This window comes from Salmo trutta, chromosome 37, assembly GCF_901001165.1.
Source record: "Salmo trutta chromosome 37, fSalTru1.1, whole genome shotgun sequence".
NCBI lineage: Eukaryota > Metazoa > Chordata > Actinopteri > Salmoniformes > Salmonidae > Salmo > Salmo trutta.
The window spans coordinates 1406297-1432766 of NC_042993.1; the positions used below are offsets into that span (position 1 = coordinate 1406297).

General features: G+C 42.3%; 1 protein-coding gene, 1 long non-coding RNA gene and 1 pseudogene across 7 annotated transcripts in view; all 3 read left to right on the forward strand.

The window, feature by feature from the left end:
• The window catches only part of LOC115176699 (small conductance calcium-activated potassium channel protein 2-like), a 157627-nt pseudogene extending 134950 nt beyond the window's left edge, over positions 1 to 22677 (forward strand).
• On the forward strand, positions 18704 to 19012 carry LOC115176700 (uncharacterized). Its single transcript, XR_003872268.1, has 2 exons — positions 18704 to 18789; positions 18844 to 19012. It is a non-coding gene; the product is annotated as an uncharacterized LOC115176700 (long non-coding RNA).
• Positions 22678 to 25537: 2860 nt separating the features above from the next.
• LOC115177318 (nuclear pore membrane glycoprotein 210-like) overlaps positions 25538 to 26470 on the forward strand; it is a 47739-nt gene continuing 46806 nt past the window's right edge. For 4 of the 6 annotated variants that reach the window (XM_029737972.1, XM_029737974.1, XM_029737976.1 and 1 more), the window contains exons 1-2: positions 25539 to 26087; positions 26245 to 26414. In XM_029737972.1, the coding sequence (XP_029593832.1) occupies positions 25921 to 26087; positions 26245 to 26414 (337 nt within the window). In that variant the 5' untranslated portion in view covers positions 25539 to 25920. Of the gene's footprint in view, positions 26088 to 26244; positions 26415 to 26470 lie in introns of all 6 variants that reach the window. The other 2 variants (XM_029737977.1, XM_029737973.1) reach the window with 1 other exon arrangement.

Sequence of the window (26470 nt, forward strand, 5' to 3'; positions counted from 1 at the left end):
ACTAACAAGGATGATAGCGTTGTAACTATGTGACTAACAAGGATGATAGCATTGTAACTATGCGACTAACAAGGATGATAGAGTTGTAACGATGTGACTAACAAGGATGATAGAGTTGTAACTATGTGACTAACAAGGATGATAGTGTTGTAACTATGTGACTAACAAGGATGATAGAGTTGTAACTATGTGACTAACATAACAAGGATGATAGAGTTGTAACTATGTGACTAACAAGGATGATAGTGTTGTAACTATGTGACTAACATAACACGGATGATAGAGTTGTAACTTTGTGACTAACATAACAAGGATGATAGCGTTGTAACTATGTGACTAACATAACAAGGATTATAGTGTTGTAACTATGTGACTAACATAACAAGGATGATAGAGTTGTAACTATGTGACTAACATAACAAGGATGATAGAGTTGTAACTATGTGACTAACAAGGATGATAGAGTTGTAACTATGTGACTAACATAACAAGGATGATAGTGTTGTAACTATGTGACTAACAAGGATGATAGTGTTGTAACTATGTGACTAACAAGGATGATAGAGTTGTAACTATGTGACTAACATAACAAGGATGATAGAGTTGTAACTATGTGACTAACAAGGATGATAGTGGTGTAACTATGTGACTAACAAGGATGATAGAGTTGTAACTATGTGACTAACATAACAAGGATGATAGAGTTGTAACTATGTGACTAACAAGGATGATAGCGTTGTAACTATGTGACTAACAAGGATGATAGCATTGTAACTATGCGACTAACAAGGATGATAGAGTTGTAACGATGTGACTAACATAACAAGGATGATAAAGTTGTAACTATGTGACTAACATAACAAGGATGATAGAGTTGTAACTATGTGACTAACATAACAAGGATGATAAAGTTGTAACTATGTGACTAACATAACAAGGATGATAGAGTTGTAACTATGTGACTAACAAGGATGATAGAGTTGTAACTATGTGACTAACATAACAAGGATGATAGAGTTGTAACTATGTGACTAACAAGCATGATAGTGTTGTAACTATGTGACTAACATAACAAGGATGATAGCGTTGTAACTATGTGACTAACATAACAAGGATGATAGAGTTGTAACTATGTGACTAACAAGCATGATAGTGTTGTAACTATGTGACTAACATAACAAGGATGATAGCGTTGTAACTATGTGACTAACATAACAAGGATGATAGAGTTGTAACTATGTGACTAACAAGTATGATAGTGTTGTAACTATGCGACTAACAAGGATGATAGAGTTGTAACTATGTGACTAACATAACAAGGATGATAGAGTTGTAACTATGTGACTAACATAACAAGGATGATAGTGTTGTAACTATGTGACTAACATAACAAGGATGATAGTGTTGTAACTATGTGACTAACAAGGATGATAGTGTTGTAACTATGTGACTAACATAACAAGGATGATAGTGTTGTAACTATGTGACTAACAAGGATGATAGTGTTGTAACTATGTGGCTAACAAGGATGATAGTGTAGTAACTATGTGGCTAACAAGGATGATAGCGTTGTAACTATGTGACTAACATAACAAGGATGATAGAGTTGTAACTATGTGACTAACATAACAAGGATGATAGAGTTGTAACTATGTGACTAACATAACAAGGATGATAGTGTTGTAACTATGTGGCTAACAAGGATGATAGCATTGTAACTATGTGACTAACAAGGATGATAGTTTTGTAACTATGTGACTAACAAGGATGATAGCATTGTAACTATGCGACTAACAAGGATGATAGCGTTGTAACTATGTGACTAACAAGGATGATAGCATTGTAACTATGCGACTAACAAGGATGATAGAGTTGTAACGATGTGACTAACAAGGATGATAGAGTTGTAACTATGTGACTAACAAGGATGATAGTGTTGTAACTATGTGACTAACAAGGATGATAGAGTTGTAACTATGTGACTAACATAACAAGGATGATAGAGTTGTAACTATGTGACTAACAAGGATGATAGTGTTGTAACTATGTGACTAACATAACACGGATGATAGAGTTGTAACTTTGTGACTAACATAACAAGGATGATAGCGTTGTAACTATGTGACTAACATAACATGGATTATAGTGTTGTAACTATGTGACTAACATAACTAGGATGATAAAGTTGTAACTATGTGACTAACATAACAAGGATGATAGAGTTGTAACTATGTGACTAACAAGGATGATAGAGTTGTAACTATGTGACTAACATAACAAGGATGATAGTGTTGTAACTATGTGACTAACAAGGATGATAGTGTTGTAACTATGTGACTAACAAGGATGATAGAGTTGTAACTATGTGACTAACATAACAAGGATGATAGAGTTGTAACTATGTGACTAACAAGGATGATAGAGTTGTAACTATGTGACTAACAAGGATGATAGAGTTGTAACTATGTGACTAACATAACAAGGATGATAGAGTTGTAACTATGTGACTAACAAGGATGATAGCGTTGTAACTATGTGACTAACAAGGATGATAGCATTGTAACTATGCGACTAACAAGGATGATAGAGTTGTAACGATGTGACTAACATAACAAGGATGATAAAGTTGTAACTATGTGACTAACATAACAAGGATGATAGAGTTGTAACTATGTGACTAACATAACAAGGATGATAAAGTTGTAACTATGTGACTAACATAACAAGGATGATAGAGTTGTAACTATGTGACTAACAAGGATGATAGAGTTGTAACTATGTGACTAAAATAACAAGGATGATAGAGTTGTAACTATGTGACTAACAAGCATGATAGTGTTGTAACTATGTGACTAACATAACAAGGATGATAGCGTTGTAACTATGTGACTAACATAACAAGGATGATAGAGTTGTAACTATGTGACTAACAAGCATGATAGTGTTGTAACTATGCGACTAACAAGGATGATAGTGTTGTAACTATGTGACTAACAAGGATGATAGTGTTGTAACTATGTGACTAACATAACAAGGATGATAGAGTTGTAACTATGTGACTAACAAGGATGATAGTGTTGTAACTATGTGACTAACAAGGATGATAGAGTTGTAACTATGTGACTAACATAACAAGGATGATAGAGTTGTAACTATGTGACTAACAAGGATGATAGTGTTGTAACTATGTGACTAACATAACACGGATGATAGAGTTGTAACTTTGTGACTAACATAACAAAGATGATAGCGTTGTAACTATGTGACTAACATAACAAGGATTATAGTGTTGTAACTATGTGACTAACATAACAAGGATGATAGAGTTGTAACTATGTGACTAACATAACAAGGATGATAGAGTTGTAACTATGTGACTAACAAGGATGATAGAGTTGTAACTATGTGACTAACATAACAAGGATGATAGTGTTGTAACTATGTGACTAACAAGGATGATAGTGTTGTAACTATGTGACTAACAAGGATGATAGAGTTGTAACTATGTGACTAACATAACAAGGATGATAGAGTTGTAACTATGTGACTAACAAGGATGATAGTGTTGTAACTATGTGACTAACAAGGATGATAGAGTTGTAACTATGTGACTAACATAACAAGGATGATAGAGTTGTAACTATGTGACTAACAAGGATGATAGCGTTGTAACTATGTGACTAACAAGGATGATAGCATTGTAACTATGTGACTAACAAGGATGATAGAGTTGTAACGATGTGACTAACATAACAAGGATGATAAAGTTGTAACAATGTGACTAACATAACAAGGATGATAGAGTTGTAACTATGTGACTAACATAACAAGGATGATAAAGTTGTAACTATGTGACTAACATAACAAGGATGATAGAGTTGTAACTATGTGACTAACAAGGATGATAGAGTTGTAACTATGTGACTAACATAACAAGGATGATAGAGTTGTAACTATGTGACTAACAAGCATGATAGTGTTGTAACTATGTGACTAACATAACAAGGATGATTGCGTTGTAACTATGTGACTAACATAACAAGGATGATAGAGTTGTAACTATGTGACTAACAAGCATGATAGTGTTGTAACTATGCGACTAACAAGGATGATAGTGTTGTAACTATGTGACTAACAAGGATGATAGTGTTGTAACTATGTGACTAACATAACAAGGATGATAGAGTTGTAACTATGTGACTAACAAGGATGATAGTGTTGTAACTATGAGACTAACAAGGATGATAGAGTTGTAACTATGTGACTAACATAACAAGGATGATAGTGTTGTAACTATGTGGCTAACAAGGATGATAGCATTGTAACTATGTGACTAACAAGGATGATAGTTTAGTAACTATGTGACTAACAAGGATGATGGCATTGTAACTATGTGACTAACAAAGATGATAGCATTGTAACTATGCGACTAACAAGGATGATAGAGTTGAAACGATGTGACTAACATAACAAGGATGATAAAGTTGTAACTATGTGACTAACATAACAAGGATGATAGAGTTGTAACTATGTGACTAACATAACAGGGATGATAAAGTTGTAACTATGTGACTAACATAACAAGGATGATAGAGTTGTAACTATGTTACTAACAAGGATGATAGTGTTGTAACTGTGCGACTAACAAGGATGATAGTGTTGTAACTATGTGACTAACAAGGATGATAGTGTTGTAACTATGTGACTAACAAGGATGATAGAGTTGTAACTATGTGACTAACAAGGATGATAGAGTTGTAACTATGTGACTAACATAACAAGGATGATAGAGTTGTAACTATGTGACTAACAAGCATGATAGTGTTGTAACTATGTGACTAACATAACAAGGATGATAGCGTTGTAACTATGTGACTAACATAACAAGGATGATAGAGTTGTAACTATGTGACTAACAAGGATGATAGTGTTATAACTATGCGACTAACAAGGATGATAGAGTTGTAACTATGTGACTAACATAACAAGGATGATCGAGTTGTAACTATGTGACTAACATAACAAGGATGATAGTGTTGTAACTATGTGACTAACATAACAAGGATGATAGAGTTGTAACTATGTGACTAACATAACAAGGATGATAGTGTTGTAACTATGTGGCTAACAAGGATGATAGCATTGTAACTATGTGACTAACAAGGATGATAGTTTAGTAACTATGTGACTAACAAGGATGATGGCATTGTAACTATGTGACTAACAAGGATGATAGCGTTGTAACTATGTGACTAACAAAGATGATAGCATTGTAACTATGCGACTAACAAGGATGATAGAGTTGAAACGATGTGACTAACATAACAAGGATGATAAAGTTGTAACTATGTGACTAACATAACAAGGATGATAGAGTTGTAACTATGTGACTAACATAACAGGGATGATAAAGTTGTAACTATGTGACTAACATCACAAGGATGATAGAGTTGTAACTATGTTACTAACAAGGATGATAGTGTTGTAACTGTGCGACTAACAAGGATGATAGTGTTGTAACTATGTGACTAACAAGGATGATAGTGTTGTAACTATGTGACTAACAAGGATGATAGAGTTGTAACTATGTGACTAACAAGGATGATAGAGTTGTAACTATGTGACTAACATAACAAGGATGATAGAGTTGTAACTATGTGACTAACAAGCATGATAGTGTTGTAACTATGTGACTAACATAACAAGGATGATAGCGTTGTAACTATGTGACTAACATAACAAGGATGATAGAGTTGTAACTATGTGACTAACAAGGATGATAGTGTTATAACTATGCGACTAACAAGGATGATAGAGTTGTAACTATGTGACTAACATAACAAGGATGATCGAGTTGTAACTATGTGACTAACATAACAAGGATGATAGTGTTGTAACTATGTGACTAACATAACAAGGATGATAGAGTTGTAACTATGTGACTAACATAACAAGGATGATAGAGTTGTAACTATGTGACTAACAAGGATGATAGAGTTGTAACTATGTGACTAACATAACAAGGATGATAGTGTTGTAACTATGTGACTAACAAGGATGATAGTGTTGTAACTATGTGACTAACATAACAAGGATGATAGAGTTGTAACTATGTGACTAACATAACAAGGATGATAGAGTTGTAACTATGTGACTAACATAACAAGGATGATAGAGTTGTAACTATGTGACTAACATAACAAGGATGATAGTGTTGTAACTATGTGGCTAACAAGGATGATAGCATTGTAACTATGTGACTAACAAGGATGATAGTTTTGTAACTATGTGACTAACAAGGATGATGGCATTGTAACTATGCGACTAACAAGGATGATAGCGTTGTAACTATGTGACTAACAAGGATGATAGCATTGTAACTATGCGACTAACAAGGATGATAGAGTTGTAACTATGTGACTAACAAGGATGATAGTGTTGTAACTATGTGACTAACATAACAAGGATGATAGCATTGTAACTATGTGACTAACATAACAAGGATGATAGTGTTGTAACTATGTGACTTACAAGGATGATAGAGTTGTAACTATGTGACTAACAAGGATGATAGTGTTGTAACTATGTGACTAACATAACAAGGATGATAGAGTTGTAACTATGTGACTAACAAGGATGATAGTGTTGTAACTATGAGACTAACAAGGATGATAGAGTTGTAACTATGTGACTAACATAACAAGGATGATAGTGTTGTAACTATGTGACTAACAAGGATGATAGTGTTGTAACTATGAGACTAACATAACAAGGATGATAGTGTTGTAACTATGTGACTAACAAGGATGATAGTGTTGTAACTATGTGACTAACAAGGATGATAGTGTTGTAACTATGTGGCAAACAAGGATGATAGCATTGTAACTATGTGACTAACAAGGATGATAGTTTAGTAACTATGTGACTAACAAGGATGATGGCATTGTAACTATGTGACTAACAAGGATGATAGCGTTGTAACTATGTGACTAACAAAGATGATAGCATTGTAACTATGCGACTAACAAGGATGATAGAGTTGAAACGATGTGACTAACATAACAAGGATGATAAAGTTGTAACTATGTGACTAACATAACAAGGATGATAGAGTTGTAACTATGTGACTAACATAACAGGGATGATAAAGTTGTAACTATGTGACTAACATAACAAGGATGATAGAGTTGTGACTATGTTACTAACAAGGATGATAGTGTTGTAACTGTGCGACTAACAAGGATGATAGTGTTGTAACTATGTGACTAACAAGGATGATAGTGTTGTAACTATGTGACTAACAAGGATGATAGAGTTGTAACTATGTGACTAACAAGGGTGATAGAGTTGTAACTATGTTACTAACATAACAAGGATGATAGAGTTGTAACTATGTGACTAACAAGCATGATGGTGTTGTAACTATGTGACTAACATAACAAGGATGATAGCGTTGTAACTATGTGACTAACATAACAAGGATGATAGAGTTGTAACTATGTGACTAACAAGGATGATAGTGTTATAACTATGCGACTAACAAGGATGATAGAGTTGTAACTATGTGACTAACATAACAAGGATGATCGAGTTGTAACTATGTGACTAACATAACAAGGATGATAGTGTTGTAACTATGTGACTAACATAACAAGGATGATAGAGTTGTAACTATGTGACTAACATAACAAGGATGATAGAGTTGTAACTATGTGACTAACAAGGATGATAGAGTTGTAACTATGTGACTAACATAACAAGGATGATAGTGTTGTAACTATGTGACTAACAAGGATGATAGTGTTGTAACTATGTGACTAACATAACAAGGATGATAGAGTTGTAACTATGTGACTAACATAACAAGGATGATAGAGTTGTAACTATGTGACTAACATAACAAGGATGATAGAGTTGTAACTATGTGACTAACATAACAAGGATGATAGCGTTGTAACTATGTGGCTAACAAGGATGATAGCATTGTAACTATGTGACTAACAAGGATGATAGTTTTGTAACTATGTGACTAACAAGGATGATGGCATTGTAACTATGCGACTAACAAGGATGATAGCGTTGTAACTATGTGACTAACAAGGATGATAGCATTGTAACTATGTGACTAACAAGGATGATAGAGTTGTAACTATGTGACTAACAAGGATGATAGTGTTGTAACTATGTGACTAACATAACAAGGATGATAGCATTGTAACTATGTGACTAACATAACAAGGATGATAGTGTTGTAACTATGTGACTTACAAGGATGATAGAGTTGTAACTATGTGACTAACAAGGATGATAGTGTTGTAACTATGAGACTAACAAGGATGATAGAGTTGTAACTATGTGACTAACATAACAAGGATGATAGTGTTGTAACTATGTGACTAACAAGGATGATAGTGTTGTAACTATGAGACTAACATAACAAGGATGATAGTGTTGTAACTATGTGACTAACAAGGATGATAGTGTTGTAACTATGTGACTAACAAGGATGATAGTGTTGTAACTATGTGGCGATAAAGTTGCTAGGGATAGCACCTTGTTGTTGTTGTGACATCATTATGACACTGGATAATTTCAGAATGTGCCAGCCAGCAAACGCAATGACATTTCTTACCTGCTTGTTATCTGTCTACCTTCTGATTAAAACACTCTCCTAGGTTGAATGAACTCTCCCACCAGCCCTAAGAACTGCCGTGTGTGTGTGTGTGTGTGTGTGTGTGTGTGTGTGTGTGTGTGTGTGTGTGTGTGTGTGTGTGTGTGTGTGTGTGTGTGTGTGTGTGTGTGTGTGTGTGTGTGCAGTCCTTGACTGCGGTGGACTCATGCTGATTAGCAGTGCTGCCAGGTCCTTTGTGCTCCTCAGACGGGGGGGATAATTGTTTTGTTCACTGCACAGCATCTCTTTGAAGTCCTCATTCAATTTATGTCTTCAGAGATGTTCCCTCATTCAAAGGAAGGGGTTGAGGGGATGTTTCAGGCCCCTGTGTTGTAATTGCATAGCAACCTACTAAACCATACAGAATATACATAATGTACATACATAACAAGGCTAGCTAGGCACCCCTGGTGCTGGAGTTCCAGAAGCAGTGTGTTTTTCCAGCCATGCAGCACACCTGACTGTACTTAGCATCTAACACACTGAGCTAATTGATCCATTTCACTGATTGATACATGCTCCTCACTGCCACCCCCCAGGGTGTTCTACTGATTTAACAGTGCTCTTCAACCCTGGTCTTGGGGAACCACAGTGTGTGTGTGCAGGCTTTTGTTCTACCACAGCACTAACACACCTGGTTCAATGAATCAAGCTTGATTTGTTGAATGGTGTGTGTTAGAATGTGATTTATAATGGCAGAGGCGGTGTGACTCCTCCCAGGTCTCTCCTCTGACTCTCCCTAAGGACAGGTCTGTGTTGATGAATAGTATTGGGCTGTGGAGACTGACTCTCCCTAAGGACAGGTCTGTGTGGATGAATAGTATTGGGCTGTGGAGGCTGACTCTCCCTAAGGACAGGTCTGTGTTGATGAATAGTATTGGGCTGTGGAGACTGACTCTCCCTAAGGACAGGTCTGTGTGTAGATGAATAGTATTGGGCTGTGGAGGCTGACTCTCCCTAAGGACAGGTCTGTGTTGATGAATAGTATTGGGCTGTGGAGGCTGACTCTCCCTAAGGACAGGTCTGTGTGGATGAATAGTATTGGGCTGTGGAGACTGACTCTCCCTAAGGACAGGTCTGTGTTGATGAATAGTATTGGGCTGTGGAGACTGACTCTCCCTAAGGACAGGTCTGTGTGTAGATGAATAGTATTGGGCTGTGGAGACTGACTCTCCCTAAGGACAGGTCTGTGTGTAGATGAATAGTATTGGGCTGTGGAGACTGACTCTCCCTAAGGACAGGTTTGTGTTGATGAATAGTATTGGGCTGTGGAGACTGACTCTCCCTAAGGACAGGTCTGTGTGGATGAATGGTATTGGGCTGTGGAGGCTGACTCTCCCTACGGACAGGTGTTCTCAATTGTGCATCTGTAAAAGTTTGAGTGTTTTTGATGCCAAATTTCTTCACCCTCCTGAGGTTGAAGAGGCGCTGTTGCGCCTTATTCACCACGCTGTCTGTGTGGGTGGACCATTTCAGTTTGTCCGTGATGTGTACGCCGAGGAACTTAAAACTTTCCACCTTCTCCACTACTGTCCCGTCGATGTGAATAAGGGGGTGCTCCCTCTGCTGTTTCCTGAAGTCCACGATCATCTCCTTTGTTTTGTTGACGTTGAGTGTAAGGTTATTTTCCTAGTAAAACTAAGTTTGCTGAGTAGAGTGTTGGGGGCTATTCGCCGAAGTCAAGGATCGGTGGGATAGTCAGTTTTACGAGGGTATGTTTAGCAGCATGAGTGAAGGAGGCTATGTTGCGAAATAGGAAGCCAATTCTAGATTTATTTTTGGATTGGTGATGCTTAATGTGAGTCTGGAAGGAGAGTTTACAGTCTAACCAGACACCTAGGTATTTGTAGTTGTCCACATATTCTAGGTCAGAACCGTCCAGAGTAGTGATGCTAGTCAGGCGGGAGGGTGCGGGCAGCGATCGGTTGAAGAGCATGCACTTAGTTTTACTAGCATTTAAAAGCAGTTGGAAGCCACGGAAGGAGTGTTGTATGGCATTGAAGCTCGTTTGGAGGTTTGTTAGCACAGTGTCCAAAGAAGGGCCAGATGTATGCAGAATGTTGTCGTCTGCGTAGAGGTGGATCAGAGAATCACCAGCAGCAAGAGCGACATCATTGATATATACATAGAAAAGAGTCGGCCCGAGAATTGAACCCTGTGGCACCCCCATAGAGACTGCCAGAGGTCCGGATAACAGGCCCTCCGATTTGACACACTGAACTCTATCTGAGAAGTAGTTGGTGAACCAGGTGAGGCAGTCATTTGAGAAGCCAGGGCTATTAAGTCTGCTGATAAGAATGCGGTGATTGACAGAGTCGAAAGCCTTGGCCAGGTCGATGAAGACGGCTGCACAGTACTGTCTTTTATTGATTGCGGTTATATCGTTTAGGACCTTGAGCGTGGCTGAGGTGGACCCAGATTGTCTAGCCCAGCTGATTTGTAGGGATCCAGATTTTGCAGTTCTTTCAGAACAGCAGCTGCCAGGATTTGGGTGAAGGAGAAGCGGGGGGGGGGTAAGTTGCTGCAGGCGGTTGAGATGTTGGCCAGGGTAGGTGTAGCCAGGTGGAAAGCATGGCCAGCCGTGGAAAAATACTTACTGAAATTATCGATTATTGTAGATTTATCGGTGGTGACAGTGTTTTCTATCCTCAGTGCAGTGGACAGCTGGAAGGAGGTGCTCTTATTCTCTATGGACTTTACAGTGTCCCAAATATTTTTGGAATTAGTGCTACAGGAAGCAAATTTCTGTTTGAACAAGCTAGCCTTAGCTTTCCTAACTGACTGAGTATATTGGTTCCTGACTTCCCTGAAAAGTTGCATATTGCAGGGGCTATTCGATGCTAATGCAGAACGCCACAGGATGTTTTTTTGCTGGTCAAGGGCAGTCAAGTCTGTGGTGAAGCATTGGCTGTATCTGTTCTTAGTTCTACATTTTTTGAATGGGGCATGCTTTTTAAGATGGAGAGGAAAGCACTTTTGAAGAGCAACCAGGCATCCTCTACTGACGGGATGAGGTCAATATCCTTCCAGGATACCCTGGCCAGGTCGATTAGAAAGGCCTGCTCGCTGAAGTGTTTTAGGGAGCGTTTGACAGTGATGAGGGGTGGTCGTTTGACCACGGACCCAGTACGCACGCAGGCAATGAGGCAGTGATCGCTGAGATCCTGGTTGAAGACAGCAGAGGTGTATTTAGAGGGCAGGTTGATATCTAAGACGGTGCCCATGGTTACGGATTTAGGGTTGTGCCTGGTATGTTCCTTGATTTGTGTGAGATTGAGGGCATCTAGCTTAGATTGTAGGACAGCCGGGGTGTTAATGTCACAAATATCTTCGTCTTCTGACGATAATGCGAAATCGTCATCGGAAAAGGTAGACCAATACGCAGCAGGTACGTGTATGCTCATCTTGATTTTTAATTACTTCCAAAAATGAACATACAACAATAACAAAGAAACGAACGATCAACAAAAACAGTCTGGCCAAGCAAAGCTCAACACAGAACAATCACCCACAAAAATCAACCACAAACACACCCTAATATATGGGACTCTCAATCAAAGGCAGATAGACAACACCTGCCTTCAACTGAGAGTCCCAACCCCAATCAACACAACATAGAAACACAATCACCAGACTAGACATAGAAATACATAAACATAGACTATAAACCAAAACCCCGGAAATACTAAATCAAACACCCTTTAACCAAACACACCACCCTGAACCACATAAAACAAATACCCTCTGTCACGTCCTGACCAAACTACAATACTAATTAACCCTTATACTGGCCAGGACGTGACAGTACCCCCCCTTAAAGGTGCTAACCCCGGAAGCACCTTTAAAACAAAAAACAAAACAAAAACAACAACCCCAACCAACAAAACAAAAATTTCCCCTCTACTAAAGGGAGGGAAGGGAGGGTGGCTGCCGTCAATGACGGCACTGTGCTACACCCCCCCTCCCCAACCCACCTATATCAGGAGGTGGCTCCGGTTCAGGCCTTTCCCGGCAGTCGGACCACTCTGGCAGTTCGGGGCAGTCTGGCCAGTCTGGCAGCTCGGGGCAGTCTGGCAGCTCGGGGCAGTCTGGCAACTCGGGGCAGTCTGGGCAGTCTGGCAACTCGGGACAGTCTGGGCAGTCTGGCAACTCGGGACAGTCTGGGCAGTCTGGCAACTCGGGACAGTCTGGCAACTCGGGACAGTCTGGGCAGTCTGGCAACTCGGGACAGTCTGGGCAGTCTGGCAACTCGGGACAGTCTGGGCAGTCTGGCCACTCGAGACAGTCTGGGCAGTCTGGCCACTCGGGACAGTCTGGGCAGTCTGGCCACTCCGGCAGTTCAGGGCAGTCTGGCCACTCCGGCAGTTCAGGGCAGTCTGGCCACTCCGGCAGTTCAGGGCAGTCTGGCCACTCGGAAGTTCAGGGCAGTCTGGCCACTCCGGCAGTTCAGGGCAGTCTGGCCACTCCGGCAGTTCAGCGCAGTCTGGCCACTCCGGCAGTTCAACGCAGTCTGGCCACTCCGGCAGTTCAGCGCAGTCTGGCCACTCCGGCAGTTCAGCGCAGTCTGGCCACTCCGGCAGTTCAGCGCAGTCTGGCCACTCCGGCAGTTCAGCGCAGATTGGCCACTCCGGCAGTTCAGCGCAGTCTGGCCACTCCGGCAGTTCAGCGCAGTCTGACCACTCCGGCAGTTCAGCGCAGTCTGGCCACTCCGGCAGTTCAGCGCAGTCTGACCACTCCGGCGACTGTTGACTGGCGGGCAGCTCCGACGACTGTTGACCCTTTAACCAAACACACCACCCTGAACCACATAAAACAAATACCCTCTGTCACGTCCTGACCAAACTACAATACTAATTAACCCTTATACTGGCCAGGACGTGACAGTTAAGCATGTCCCAGTTTAGGTCACCTAACAGTACGACCTCTGAAGATAGATTGGGGGCGATCAATTCACATGTGGTGTCCTGGGCACAACTGGGGGCCGAGGGGGGGGTCTATAACAAGCGGCAATGGTGAGAGACTTGTTTCTGGAAAGGTGGATTTTTAAAAGTAGAAGCTCGAATTGTTTGGGCACAGACCTGGATAGTATGACAGAACTCTGCAGGCTATCTCTGCAGTAGATTGCAATTCCGCCCCTTTGGCAGTTTGTCGGAAAATGCTATAGTTAGGGATGGAGGTTTCAGGATCCTAAGCCAGGATTCAGACACGGCTAGGACATCCGGGTTGGCGGAAGCAGTGAATAAAACAAACCTAGGGAGGAGACTTCTAATGTTAACATAAATGAAACCAAGGTTTTTACGGTTACAGAAGTCAACAAATGAGAGTGCCTGGGGAATGGGTGTGATGCTGGGGGCTGCAGGGCCTGGGTTAACCTCTACATCACCAGAGGAACAGAGGAGGAGTAGGATAAGGGTAGTGCTGGTTGCCCAGTGCGTTCGGAACAGAGAGTAAAAGGAGCAGGTTTCTGGGCGCGGAAGAATAGATTAACTTCTCAGGGCTACGTGGGACGCTAGCGTCCCACCTGCGGGACACAGCCAGTGAAATATCAGGGCGGCAAATTCAAAAACAACAAAATGTCATAATTCAACTTTCTCAAACATACAACTATTTTACACCATTTTAAAGATACACTTCTCCTTGATGTAACCACATTGTCCGATTTCAAAAAGGCTTTACAGCGAAAGCAAAACATTCGATTATGTTAGGAGAGTACATAGACAAAAATAATCACACAGCCATTTTCCAAGCAAGGACATGTGTCAATAAAACCCAAAATACAGCTAAATGAAGCACTAACCTTTGACGATCTTCACCAGATGACACTCCTAGGACATTATGTTACACAATACATGTATGTTTTGTTCGATAAAGTTTATATTTATATCCAAAAACAGCCTTTTACATTGGCGCGTGATGTTCAGAAAATGTATTCCCACCAAAACCGCCGGTGAATGTGCACATCAATTTACAAAAATACTCATCATAAACGTTGACAAAATATTTAACAATTATTTAAAGAATTATAGATAGACTACTCCTGGATGCAACCGCTTTGTCAGATTTTAAAATAGCTTTACGGAGAAAGCACATTTTTCAATATTCTGAGTATATAGCTCAGCCATCACAGCGAGCTATACAGACACCCGCCAAGTTCGGGGCAACCTAAACTCAGAATTAGTATTAGAAATATTCTCTTACCTTTGCTGATCTTCGTCAGAATGCACTCCCAGGACTGCTACTTCCACAATAAATGTTGTTTTCGTTCAAAATAATACATATTTATGTCCAAATACCTCCGTTTTGTTCGTGCGTTCAGAGCACAATCCAAAGGCATAATGCGCGAGCGCGGTACCAGAGACGAAAAGTCAAAATGTTCCATTACCGTACTTAGAAGCATGTCAAACGCTGTTTAAAATCAATCTTTATGGTATTTTTAACGTAAAATTGCGATAATATTCCAACCGGACAATAGCGTATTCGTTCAAGGAGAAAATGAAGGAACGGTGCGCTCGCGGGACCGAGCATATCCAGTCCCTTTGTTGCCAGGCAGTCCACTCTGTAACTGACCTCCTATTATCTGCCCAGTAACAGGAGAAGGCTGAAACAACTTTCTGAAGGCTTTTGACAGCCAATGGAAGCCTTAGGAAGTGCAACGTAACCCCACAGATACTGTAGTTTCGAAAGGGACTAGAAAGAAGAACTACAATTCTCAGATCCTCCACTTCCTGGTTGACTTTTTCTCAGGTTTTTGCCTGCCATATGAGTTCTGTTATACTCACAGACACCATTCAAACAGTTTTAGAAACTTCAGAGTGTTTTCTATCCAACTATACTAATAATATGCATATTCTAGTTTCTGGGCCAGAGTAGTAACCTGTTTAAATTGGGTACATTTTTCATCCGGCCGTGAAAATACTGCCCCCTAGCCTAGACAGGTCAAAGGCATAATGTACAGACAAGGGTATGGTAGGATGTGCATACAGTGGAGGTAAACCTAGGCATTGAGTGGCGATGAGAGAGGTTTTGTCTCTAGAGGCACCATTTAAGCCAGGTGTGGTCACCGCATGTGTGGGGGGTGGAACACAGGGGCTACCTAAGGCATATTGAGCAGGGCTGGAGGCTCTACAGTGAAATAAGACAAAAATGACAAACCAAAGCAGCAATAGACAAGGCATATTGACATTAGGGATAGGCATGTGTAGCCGAGTGATCATAGGGTCCAGTGAGTAGCTAGGCGAGCTGGAGGCACGGCAATTCAGGCAGCTAGCAGGCCGGGCTAGCAGCAGGTTAGCAGATGGGCCTCAGGGGGACGTCGCAACGGGAGAGTGTTGAAACCCCCTCGGACGGGTACGTCGGCAGACCAGTCGTGAAGGATCGGCGGGGCTCTGTGTCGGCAGCAAAGGGTCCAGGCCAATTGGCACAAGAGGTATTGAAGCCCAGGAATTATCTGATGGAATTCTTCAGCTAGCCGGGAGCAGGGCCTAGCTCGAGGCTAGCTCCAGGCTAACTGGTGCTTGCTTCGGCGGACAGAAACCCCCTTGGACGGTTACGTCGGTAGACCAGTCGTGATGGATTGGCAGGGCTTCGCGTTGGCAGCAAAGGGTCCAGGCCAATTGGCAAAAGAGGTCATTGAAGCACAGGGATTGCTTGATGGAATCTCTTTGGACAGGTCTGTGTGGACGAATAGTATTGGGCTGTGGAGGCTGACTCTGTCACATCTGTCGGGAAGGATTGGACCAAAGCGCAGCGTGTTGAGTGCTCGTCTTCTTTATTTAGAGTAACATGAACACTTAAACAAAATATAACAAAACGACACACGCCAGTTCCGTATGGTAACATAGACTATACAAAAAACTACCACCCACAAACCCAAAGGAAAAAACAGGCTGCCTAAGTATGGCTTCCAATCAGAGACAACCAAAGACACCTGCCTCTGATTGGAAACCATACTCGCCACACAGAAAATGAACATAGAAAATGAAAACTAGAACAAATCCCCATGAAACAAACCAAACCCAAACACACCAAAACAACACCCCCTGCCACGCCCTGACCATACCACAATAACAAATGACCCCTTTTACTGGTCAGGACGTGACAGACTCTCCCTAAGGACAGGTCTGTGTGTAGATGAATAGTATTGGGCTGTGGAGACTGACTCTACCTAAGGACAGGTCTGTGTGGATGAATAGTATTGGGCTGTGGAGACTGACTCTCCCTAAGGACAGGTCTGTGTTGATGAATAGTATTGGGCTGTGGAGACTGACTCTCCCTAAGGACAGGTCTGTGTTGATGAATAGTATTGGGCTGTGGAGGCTGACTCTCCCTACGGACAGGTCTGTGTTGATGAATAGTATTGGGCTGTGGAGGCTGACTCTCCCTAAGGACAGGTCTGTGTTGATGAATAGTATTGGGCTGTGGAGGCTGACTCTCCCTAAGGACAGGTCTGTGTTGATGAATAGTATTGGGCTGTGGAGGCTGACTCTCCCTAAGGACAGGTCTGTGTTGATGAATAGTATTGGGCTGTGGAGGTTGACTCTCCCTAAGGACAGGTCTGTGTTGATGAATAGTATTGGGCTGTGGAGACTGACTCTCCCTAAGGACAGGTCTGTGTTGATGAATAGTATTGGGCTGTGGAGGCTGACTCTCCCTAAGGACAGGTCTGTGTTGATGAATAGTATTGGGCTGTGGAGACTGACTCTCCCTAAGGACAGGTCTGTGTTGATGAATAGTATTGGGCTGTGGAGACTGACTCTCCCTAAGGACAGGTCTGTGTTGATGAATAGTATTGGGCTGTGGAGGCTGACTCTCCCTAAGGACAGGTCTGTGTTGATGAATAGTATTGGGCTGTGGAGGCTGACTCTCCCTAAGGACAGGTCTGTGTTGATGAATAGTATTGGGCTGTGGAGACTGACTCTCCCTAAGGACAGGTCTGTGTTGATGAATAGTATTGGGCTGTGGAGGCTGACTCTCCCTAAGGACAGGTCTGTGTTGATGAATAGTATTGGGCTGTGGAGGCTGACTCTCCCTAAGGACAGGTCTGTGTTGATGAATAGTATTGGGCTGTGGAGGCTGACTCTCCCTAAGGACAGGTCTGTGTTGATGAATAGTATTGGGCTGTGGAGACTGACTCTCCCTAAGGACAGGTCTGTGTTGATGAATAGTATTGGGCTGTGGAGACTGACTCTCCCTAAGGACAGGTCTGTGTTGATGAATAGTATTGGGCTGTGGAGGCTGACTCTCCCTAAGGACAGGTCTGTGTTGATGAATAGTATTGGGCTGTGGAGGCTGACTCTCCCTAAGGACAGGTCTGTGTTGATGAATAGTATTGGGCTGTGGAGGCTGACTCTCCCTAAGGACAGGTCTGTGTTGATGAATAGTATTGGGCTGTGGAGACTGACTCTCCCTAAGGACAGGTCTGTGTTGATGAATAGTATTGGGCTGTGGAGGCTGACTCTCCCTAAGGACAGGTCTGTGTTGATGAATAGTATTGGGCTGTGGAGGCTGACTCTCCCTAAGGACAGGTCTGTGTTGATGAATAGTATTGGGCTGTGGAGACTGACTCTCCCTAAGGACAGGTCTGTGTTGATGAATAGTATTGGGCTGTGGAGGCTGACTCTCCCTAAGGACAGGTCTGTGTTGATGAATAGTATTGGGCTGTGGAGGCTGACTCTCCCTAAGGACAGGTCTGTGTTGATGAATAGTATTGGGCTGTGGAGGCTGACTCTCCCTAAGGACAGGTCTGTGTTGATGAATAGTATTGGGCTGTGGAGGCTGACTCTCCCTAAGGACAGGTCTGTGTTGATGAATAGTATTGGGCTGTGGAGGCTGACTCTCCCTAAGGACAGGTCTGTGTTGATGAATAGTATTGGGCTGTGGAGGCTGACTCTCCCTAAGGACAGGTCTGTGTTGATGAATAGTATTGGGCTGTGGAGGCTGACTCTCCCTAAGGACAGGTCTGTGTTGATGAATAGTATTGGGCTGTGGAGGCTGACTCTCCCTAAGGACAGGTCTGTGTTGATGAATAGTATTGGGCTGTGGAGGCTGACTCTCCCTAAGGACAGGTCTGTGTTGATGAATAGTATTGGGCTGTGGAGGCTGACTCTCCCTAAGGACAGGTCTGTGTTGATGAATAGTATTGGGCTGTGGAGGCTGACTCTCCCTAAGGACAGTGTGTGACTGATTGTATGTGAGCAAATGTGTGTGGAGGGACAGAGAGAGTAGGGACTGTTGTACTCTCCAGAGGAAGAGAAAAACAGAGGAGCGCGTTGACAGAAGAAGACATTGTCTATGTGTGGAGGGAGAGGAAGAGAGATAGAGACTGAGAACGAGAGAGAGGAAGATGGAGAGAGATGGGGCTGGGGAAGAGGCCGGGTAGATCTGCTGCCTGACTTGCTAATGTGTAACTGTGTGTGTGTGTTCTCTCCGTGCAGATAAAAAATGCTGCAGCCAACGTTCTGAGGGAGACTTGGCTCATCTACAAACACACCAAACTACAGAAGAAGATTGACCACTCCAGAGTCCGCAAACACCAGAGGAAGTTCCTGCAGGCCATCCACCAGTGAGAGCACACACCCATCACATCACTGACCCGCAGCCCTCAATACACTTCCATGTATTAACAACCCAGACATGTTGTCTAGCCTAGGTCTCTGTGGTTAGTTCCAGGACAGGAAACACTGCATTGTGATTGGTTGACAGGGCTGACCCAGCATCATTATGAGAAACATCCTGATAGAAGTGTTTACCTATTTCTAGCTAGCTCATCCATGATGAATGAAAAACGCCATTGACCAAAGTTATGTGTTAATGTTATGTGTTAATTAGTTGTAGAGGTTGGCTAGCTAGTCTGACACCTGTCTAGACTGACATGAAAATAGATTAGACAATGATGGGTTTTCCCTCCAGCTCTGGAAGCCGAAGGGAACTCCTGTCTAGTGAATGGTGCTAACTGAAGCTGTTGGACCAGTTGGCTTCTACTGTACTGTATGTACTTCCTGGTCTGGTCTATGCTGTCTAATTCTAGAATCTGATGCTATACACCTGCTGCTAACCTAGCTAAGCTAATAACTGTTACCTAGCTGTGACCTAGCAGTTTTCTGGCTTAACTCTTTTGTGGATGTATCATCGATGTGTGTGTAACAGTGTGTATGTGTGTGTTTTTTTGCAGACTGCGTAGTGTGAAGATGGAGCAGAGGAAACTGAGTGATCAGGCCAACACTCTGGTGGACCTCTCAAAGGTGACACACACACACACACACAGACACACACACACAGACACACACACACAGACACACACACACAGACACACACACACATACACACACACACACACACACACACACACACACACACACACACACACACACACACACACACACACACACACGTAGAGCAATGTCAAATGCTGAAATCTGTAATCATACAGGATATTGTTTACCTCTGCCACTGACTGGTGTCTTTGTGTACATGGACACTTCCGGATACAGAAAGCACCTCCTCCAAACAGCTAGGCTGCCCATAACAGCTGAGACGGAGCAGTAGCTCGCTAGTTACTTTGCTTTAGTCTTACTGTACTCAGGCCTGCAATCTGAAGGCCATGTACTGTTAGTCTATGTACGTGGCTGAGACAGTGCTACTCACTTGCACTTATGTCCAAAGCTGTCCAAGCATGATACGAGGGGCTGGTATTTAAGAAGCACACACACACAAACATACAAGCACACACACAAACACACCACATGCAATTCCCTCTGACACACACATAACTTTGCCCCCCAAATATATCTCAGCATTCCGCTGTTTCCATTATGACCCGTCTGTTTCTGTGGCTTTGCGTCTCCTAGCAACCGGAACAAGTGTTAAAAATGGGATGACAGAGAGAGAAAACGAGAGGAGAGAGGAGAGAGGGAGGGGGTGTATTTCTGTTAATGTGTGGGTGTGAATGCGTGAGAGAGAGAAAGAGAGACAGAGAAAGAGAGAGGGTGGTTTGGTGTGTAGGTGGTGTGTGTGTCTCTCTATGGATCAGTGCCTTCTGCCACAAATATTTTCAATCGGCCACTCTTTACCATGGTTACGCTGCTCTGATGGGCGATGGAGGGTTGTTCTATCTACCTGTACTCTCTCTCTCTCTCTCCTTTCTTATTCAGCCTTAACTCTCTCTCTCTCTCTCCTTTCTTATTCAGCCTTAACTCTCTCTCTCTCCTTTCTTATTCAGCCTTAACTCTCTCTCTCTCCTTTCTTATTCAGCCTTAACTCTCTCTCTCTCTCTCTCTCTCTCCTTTCTTATTCAGCCTTAACTCTCTCTCTCTCTCTCCTTTCTTATTCAGCCTTAACTCTCTCTCTCTCCTTTCTTATTCAGCCTTAACTCTCTCTCTCTCTCTCTCTCTCTCCTTTCTTATTCAGCCTTAACTCTCTCTCTCTCTCTCTCTCCTTTCTTATTCAGCCCTTAACTCTCTCTCTCTCCTTTCTTATTCAGCCCTTAACTCTCTCTCTCCTTTCTTATTCAGCCCTTAACTCTCTCTCTCCTTTCTTATTCAGCCCTTAACTCTCTCTCTCTCCTTTCTTATTCAGCCTTAACTCTCTCTCTCTCCTTTCTTATTCAGCCTTAACTCTCTCTCTCTCTCTCTCGCTCTCTCCTTTCTTATTCAGCCTTAACTCTCTCTCTCTCTCTCCTTTCTTATTCAGCCCTTAACTCTCTCTCTCCTTTCTTATTCAGCCTTAACTCTCTCTCTCTCTCTCCTTTCTTATTCAGCCTTAACTCTCTCTCTCTCCTTTCTTATTCAGCCTTAACTCTCTCTCTCTCTCTCTCGCTCTCTCCTTTCTTATTCAGCCTTAACTCTCTCTCTCTCCTTTCTTATTCAGCCCTTAACTCTCTCTCTCCTTTCTTATTCAGCCTTAACTCTCTCTCTCTCTCCTTTCTTATTCAGCCTTAACTCTCTCTCTATTTTCTTATTCAGCCTTAACTCTCTCTCTCTCTCTCCTTTCTTATTCAGCCTTTACCAGATGGTAACGCCCACACAGAGGGTTCCCTTCCTCACACTCACTCCTCTTCTCTTCTCTTCTCTTCTCTTCTCTTCTCTTCTCTTCTCTTCTCTTCTCTTCTCTTCTCTTCTCTTCTCTTCTCTCTCTCTCTTTCTCATTCCCTTTTTCATGGCTCTCTTACTCAAACCTCCATATCTCTCCAGTGATTGGGTTAATTCTAATTGAAGCCAGTCAATTCAGGAAGTAAACTGAAATAAAAATGAGTGACTTTAATTCAAATTTACTCCAACCCTGCTGATGTCATTGCTAAATGATCTTCCTCTCTCCGTGTGTGTGTGTGTGTGTGTGTGTGTGTGTGTGTGTGTGTGTGTGTGTGTGTGTGTGTGTGTGTGTGTGTGTGTGTGTGTGTGTGTGTGCGTGCATGCGTGTGTGTGCGTGCATGCGTGTGTGTGTACAGATGCAAAGTGTGATGTACGAGCTGATGTCGGAGCTGAACGATCGCAGTGAGGACCTGGAGCGGCAGATGCTGTCTCTGGAAACGCGGGTGGAACAGCTGACCGCCGGCTTCAGTGCCCTGCCTGCCCACCTGTCTGCCACGCTGTCTGCCCAGCACACCACCCTGCTCCACCTGCTCCGAGAGAGGGACTACAGAGGAGGAGGATGGGGAGGTGCAGGTGGAGGAGGGACAGCCCTGGTCCCTGTTGCTCAGCTGGCCCCTGCCCATGCCCTGACCCCAAGCCCAACCCTGGCCCCAGAGCCACAGCAGCCCCCAGAAGGAACCATAGAGGGCAGCACTAGTCCCAATACTAGCACTTCTAGTTGTTGAAGAGAGGAGGAGGAGAGGATGGGAAGGGGAAAGAAGAGGTGAGGGTAGAGGAGGAGATAGAGGGCCAATAAGAATACGGGATGAGGTCAGCCCCAATACTAGCAACTTCAGATGCTGCAGAGAGGAGGAGGGAGAGGGGGGGTAGAGGATGGGTAAGGGAGGGCAGCCAGAAGCCCAACACTAGCTCATCCAGCTGCTAAGGAAAGGAGTAGGGAGGAGGGGTGGGATAGGGGAGGAAAATAGAGGAGTGGGGGAAATGAGGGAGGGTGAGGGAAAGGATCAGAGATAAGAGGTTGTGAGAGGGAGTGAGGGATGGGAGGTAGAGAAGGTGAGGGATAGGAGAGCCAAGGAAGTGGAGGGAGGTTGGGAGAGAGAGAAGCCAAGGAAGTGGAGGGAGGTTAGGAGAGAGAGAGAGGGGGATGGAAACGGAGAGGGGGGAAAGGGGGATGAAGGGGGAAACAGATAACCAGGACTAATTACAGAGGTCTTTAATGGAATCCAATCTAATGAAAGGAAAACATCTCCCCTCTGTTTCTATTCGTCCCTCTCTATCCCTCTTTCTCTTCATCTCTTTCTCTCCCTCCATCTCTCTCCCTCTTCCCTCCCCTCCATCAGGAATTATTGACTATGACTTTTTGTCCTTATGATCTATTTTCTATCTAACTGCTACTTGTGTGGTAACGAGCATCCCTTTAATGAACCATTTAATCAATGACCATAATACATACTAAACACCACACACGCACGCACACACACACACACACAAACACACACAACACACACTCTCCATGTAGTATACCTACCTTTTAACACACACATACAGACACACCATGGCAACATAAACACACCACAACAAACACACACACACACAAAATAGCACACAATATTGCGCAGCATACTATAGTAGACTATAAAACACTATAGTATAGCCTATTACTGCCAAGCAGACAATGCACTAAGTCCAACTGAAAAGAACATACTGCCAGGCATTTATTACTTGACACAGAGAGCATAGACACGGTCCAAGGAAACACTACTGCCATATTTCCTTATGCACACACGTTCCCAAAACTCTGTTTTAATGAATGTATGCTGTACATTTCAAACCACAAGCACACAGTTTGCACAGGGGCACAGATATGCCTAAACCCACACACATACACGCTGAACCACACCCACATGCGGACACACACACACAATCTACCAAAGTGCTCTCTCTCAAATGGACTACAAAAGAGAGGCAGAAGAGGATGTCACTGGGGAGAAGAGATGGGAAGAGGAGTTTCAGATTTCCTGACAATGTTTTTCAAAGAACATTGGATTTGGACTAGTACTAGTGCTTTATGGACTGCACTTTTCACTGTGCTCGATGGACTGCCATAGACAAGGAATGAAGTAATATTAACCAGACCATGGCAAGAGAGAAACGGTTGCTTACAAAACTTAACCCTATAGACGAAGAAACTATATATCTGAAAGAATAATTATTATGACGTGATGGAATAAGGTACCATTTTACCTCTGTAAGCCCTTTCTACGGAGACCATTTTGAAAACTGTCTTATAGTGACATTCTGTGGCCGGAATACTGAATTACACCCGCTTGGAATATTGTACTGTACAGTATACTGTTACTGAAATCTACATAGCTTTGTATTGCTCAGTCTTTTCTACCATTACGATTTCACGGTTATAGCTAATATCTACTATTATTATACTATAGTATTCTTCTCATTCGTCCTGACAATTATGATAAATGTATTAATAATAAACTTTAATAATAATAAATAATGGACAAGGGAGGTGCGTTTGAGGGTGAAATTATTTTGTAATTTTATTTTATCAGAGATAATTAATAAAGTATATATCTATATAACATCACTGAGTTATTGGGTGAATTTTGGCTTGCCTGTTCTTTCTTCTTTCGAATCATTACAGTTTACCTGCAGCATAAAAACTACTCTGACTGTAGAAACTTGTCCTGTTTCGAAAGGTTGCTTGATCAAATCCCTGAGCTGACAAGGTAAAAATCTGTCGTTCTGCCCCTGAGCAAGGCAGTTCCCCGGGCGCCGAAGACGTGGATGTCGATTAAGGCAGTTCTCCGCACCTCTCTGATTCAGAGGAGTTGGGTTAAATGCGGAAGACACATTTCAGTTGTACAACTGACTAGGTATCCCCTTTCCTTTTCCTATGATAGAATACCTGATTTTATTGGCAATACAATGTGGCCTATATGGTAAAATGCAAGTGTTTTCTTTCCCCAGGCCAATTTACACCTCACATTGTTGGCAATCTGCACTTGTTACATACATTTGACATAAGTGAATGATATACCCATTGATTCTTGAAGAATATAACTTATAAATGCTTATGTTACAATAGTTATATTTTATTTGTTTTTAGTCTCATCCTTCAGCTCCACTCAACCCCTCCCATCTATCTCTGAACACCATCCAGTTTTGATTTCTATTTGCCATATATTTTTTTATATAGTATGTATAAACTGGAAGTAGAAGCCTAAGTGTTGTCAATTAGTTTACTCTAATTTGTAAATTCCTCATGAGCTTAGTTCAACTGTCACACCCCATCAGAACCCAAAATAGAAACTTGTTTGACTAAAATGTTTGTAAACATTGTAAATGTAAACACACACTGTATAGCCTCAAAACATGGTTAAAACGATAGTGTTGATATTATGGATGATCACTGCTTGCATCCAAAGCTATGTCTGAGTTTGAGAGTGGTTACATTTCTTCAGGCCCATCCCTTAGCTTGTTACCCAAAACACAAGCGGTTCATCCGCTTTGTTATTGTTTTAATCGCAGATTGGCACTTTAAAGAATCTAGATGCAGCTGCATAAGGAGTGTTTGAAGACGTGTTATGGTGCAAAATTGTATTTGTTCCTTGGAGAAACAAAATGTATTGTATATCAATGTACAAAAGTTTAATAATTTAATGTTAGATAAAACAAATGTAGCCTGTCTGTCCAAATAATTATTTTGGGCCCCAAGAAGAGTAGAGTTGGTTGGGGAACGTTCAAGACTGTAAACACATGACGTCACTGTTCTTCTGCCACTAGCTCGTCATGAACGCGCTTTTTTGTTTTTGGCAGCTGAGATCAAAAATCAACAATGATAGTGACGCCTTGCTGTCTACCTACATTTTGCAATATTGTTTAGTTTAATAGCTTTTTAGTTGCTGTTTTTGTCTCATTAATTCGTTTATTTAGAAATGACAAGTCAATGACGAACATATATCGTTTTTTATTACTTGTTCGCTAGCAATGGCTATCGAAACCTCTAAGTTTAGCTAGTTAACGTTAGCTCGCGTTGACAGTTCAACGTAAACAATGCGAAGTTGCTTAAAAAATGAAACTGCTCTAAAGTCAGTTTAAATGTTGTGATCGTAATTGTTGAGACCTCAAAATGTATTCACAATAATGGCCGTTTTAAACCCTAAAGTATTATGTACATTTTTTATTTTTAGTGTAACTATTATTGCTTTGAGCCAGTCGACAAGGTTGAATGTTCCCAAGTTACTTTTGCCCAGATCAAATCATAATCATGTCAACTTCACGTTGACAGCAGAGAAGGGATGCTATAAATGGTGAGTGGCAGTGAATGATGACATGAATGTTTCTATTCAGATTGCCAAGTTGATGTCGTGGTGCTAAAAAAGCAGATGTATCATCTAAAATATTAGACATAATGCCAAGTGGGTGTGGACAGAACGCCACTTAGTTATCTGTGTGTGATATTTTCAGGGTGTCCTCCCGACCCCAGGCAGTCGTTGTTTGGCCCCTCTCTCCTTCCATCCCTCCCTCCATCCTCCCTCCATCAGCCTGTAGCCAGCAGGTCCTAGTGTCCGCCCGGCCTCTGTCCGCTCCACTGTACACTAACCAAGGGGCCAGCATCATACGGGGTCAGGACTCTGGTGAGGGGAGTGTGTGTGTGTGTGTAGCAGAACGGAGAGAGGGAGGGGTGTGGAGG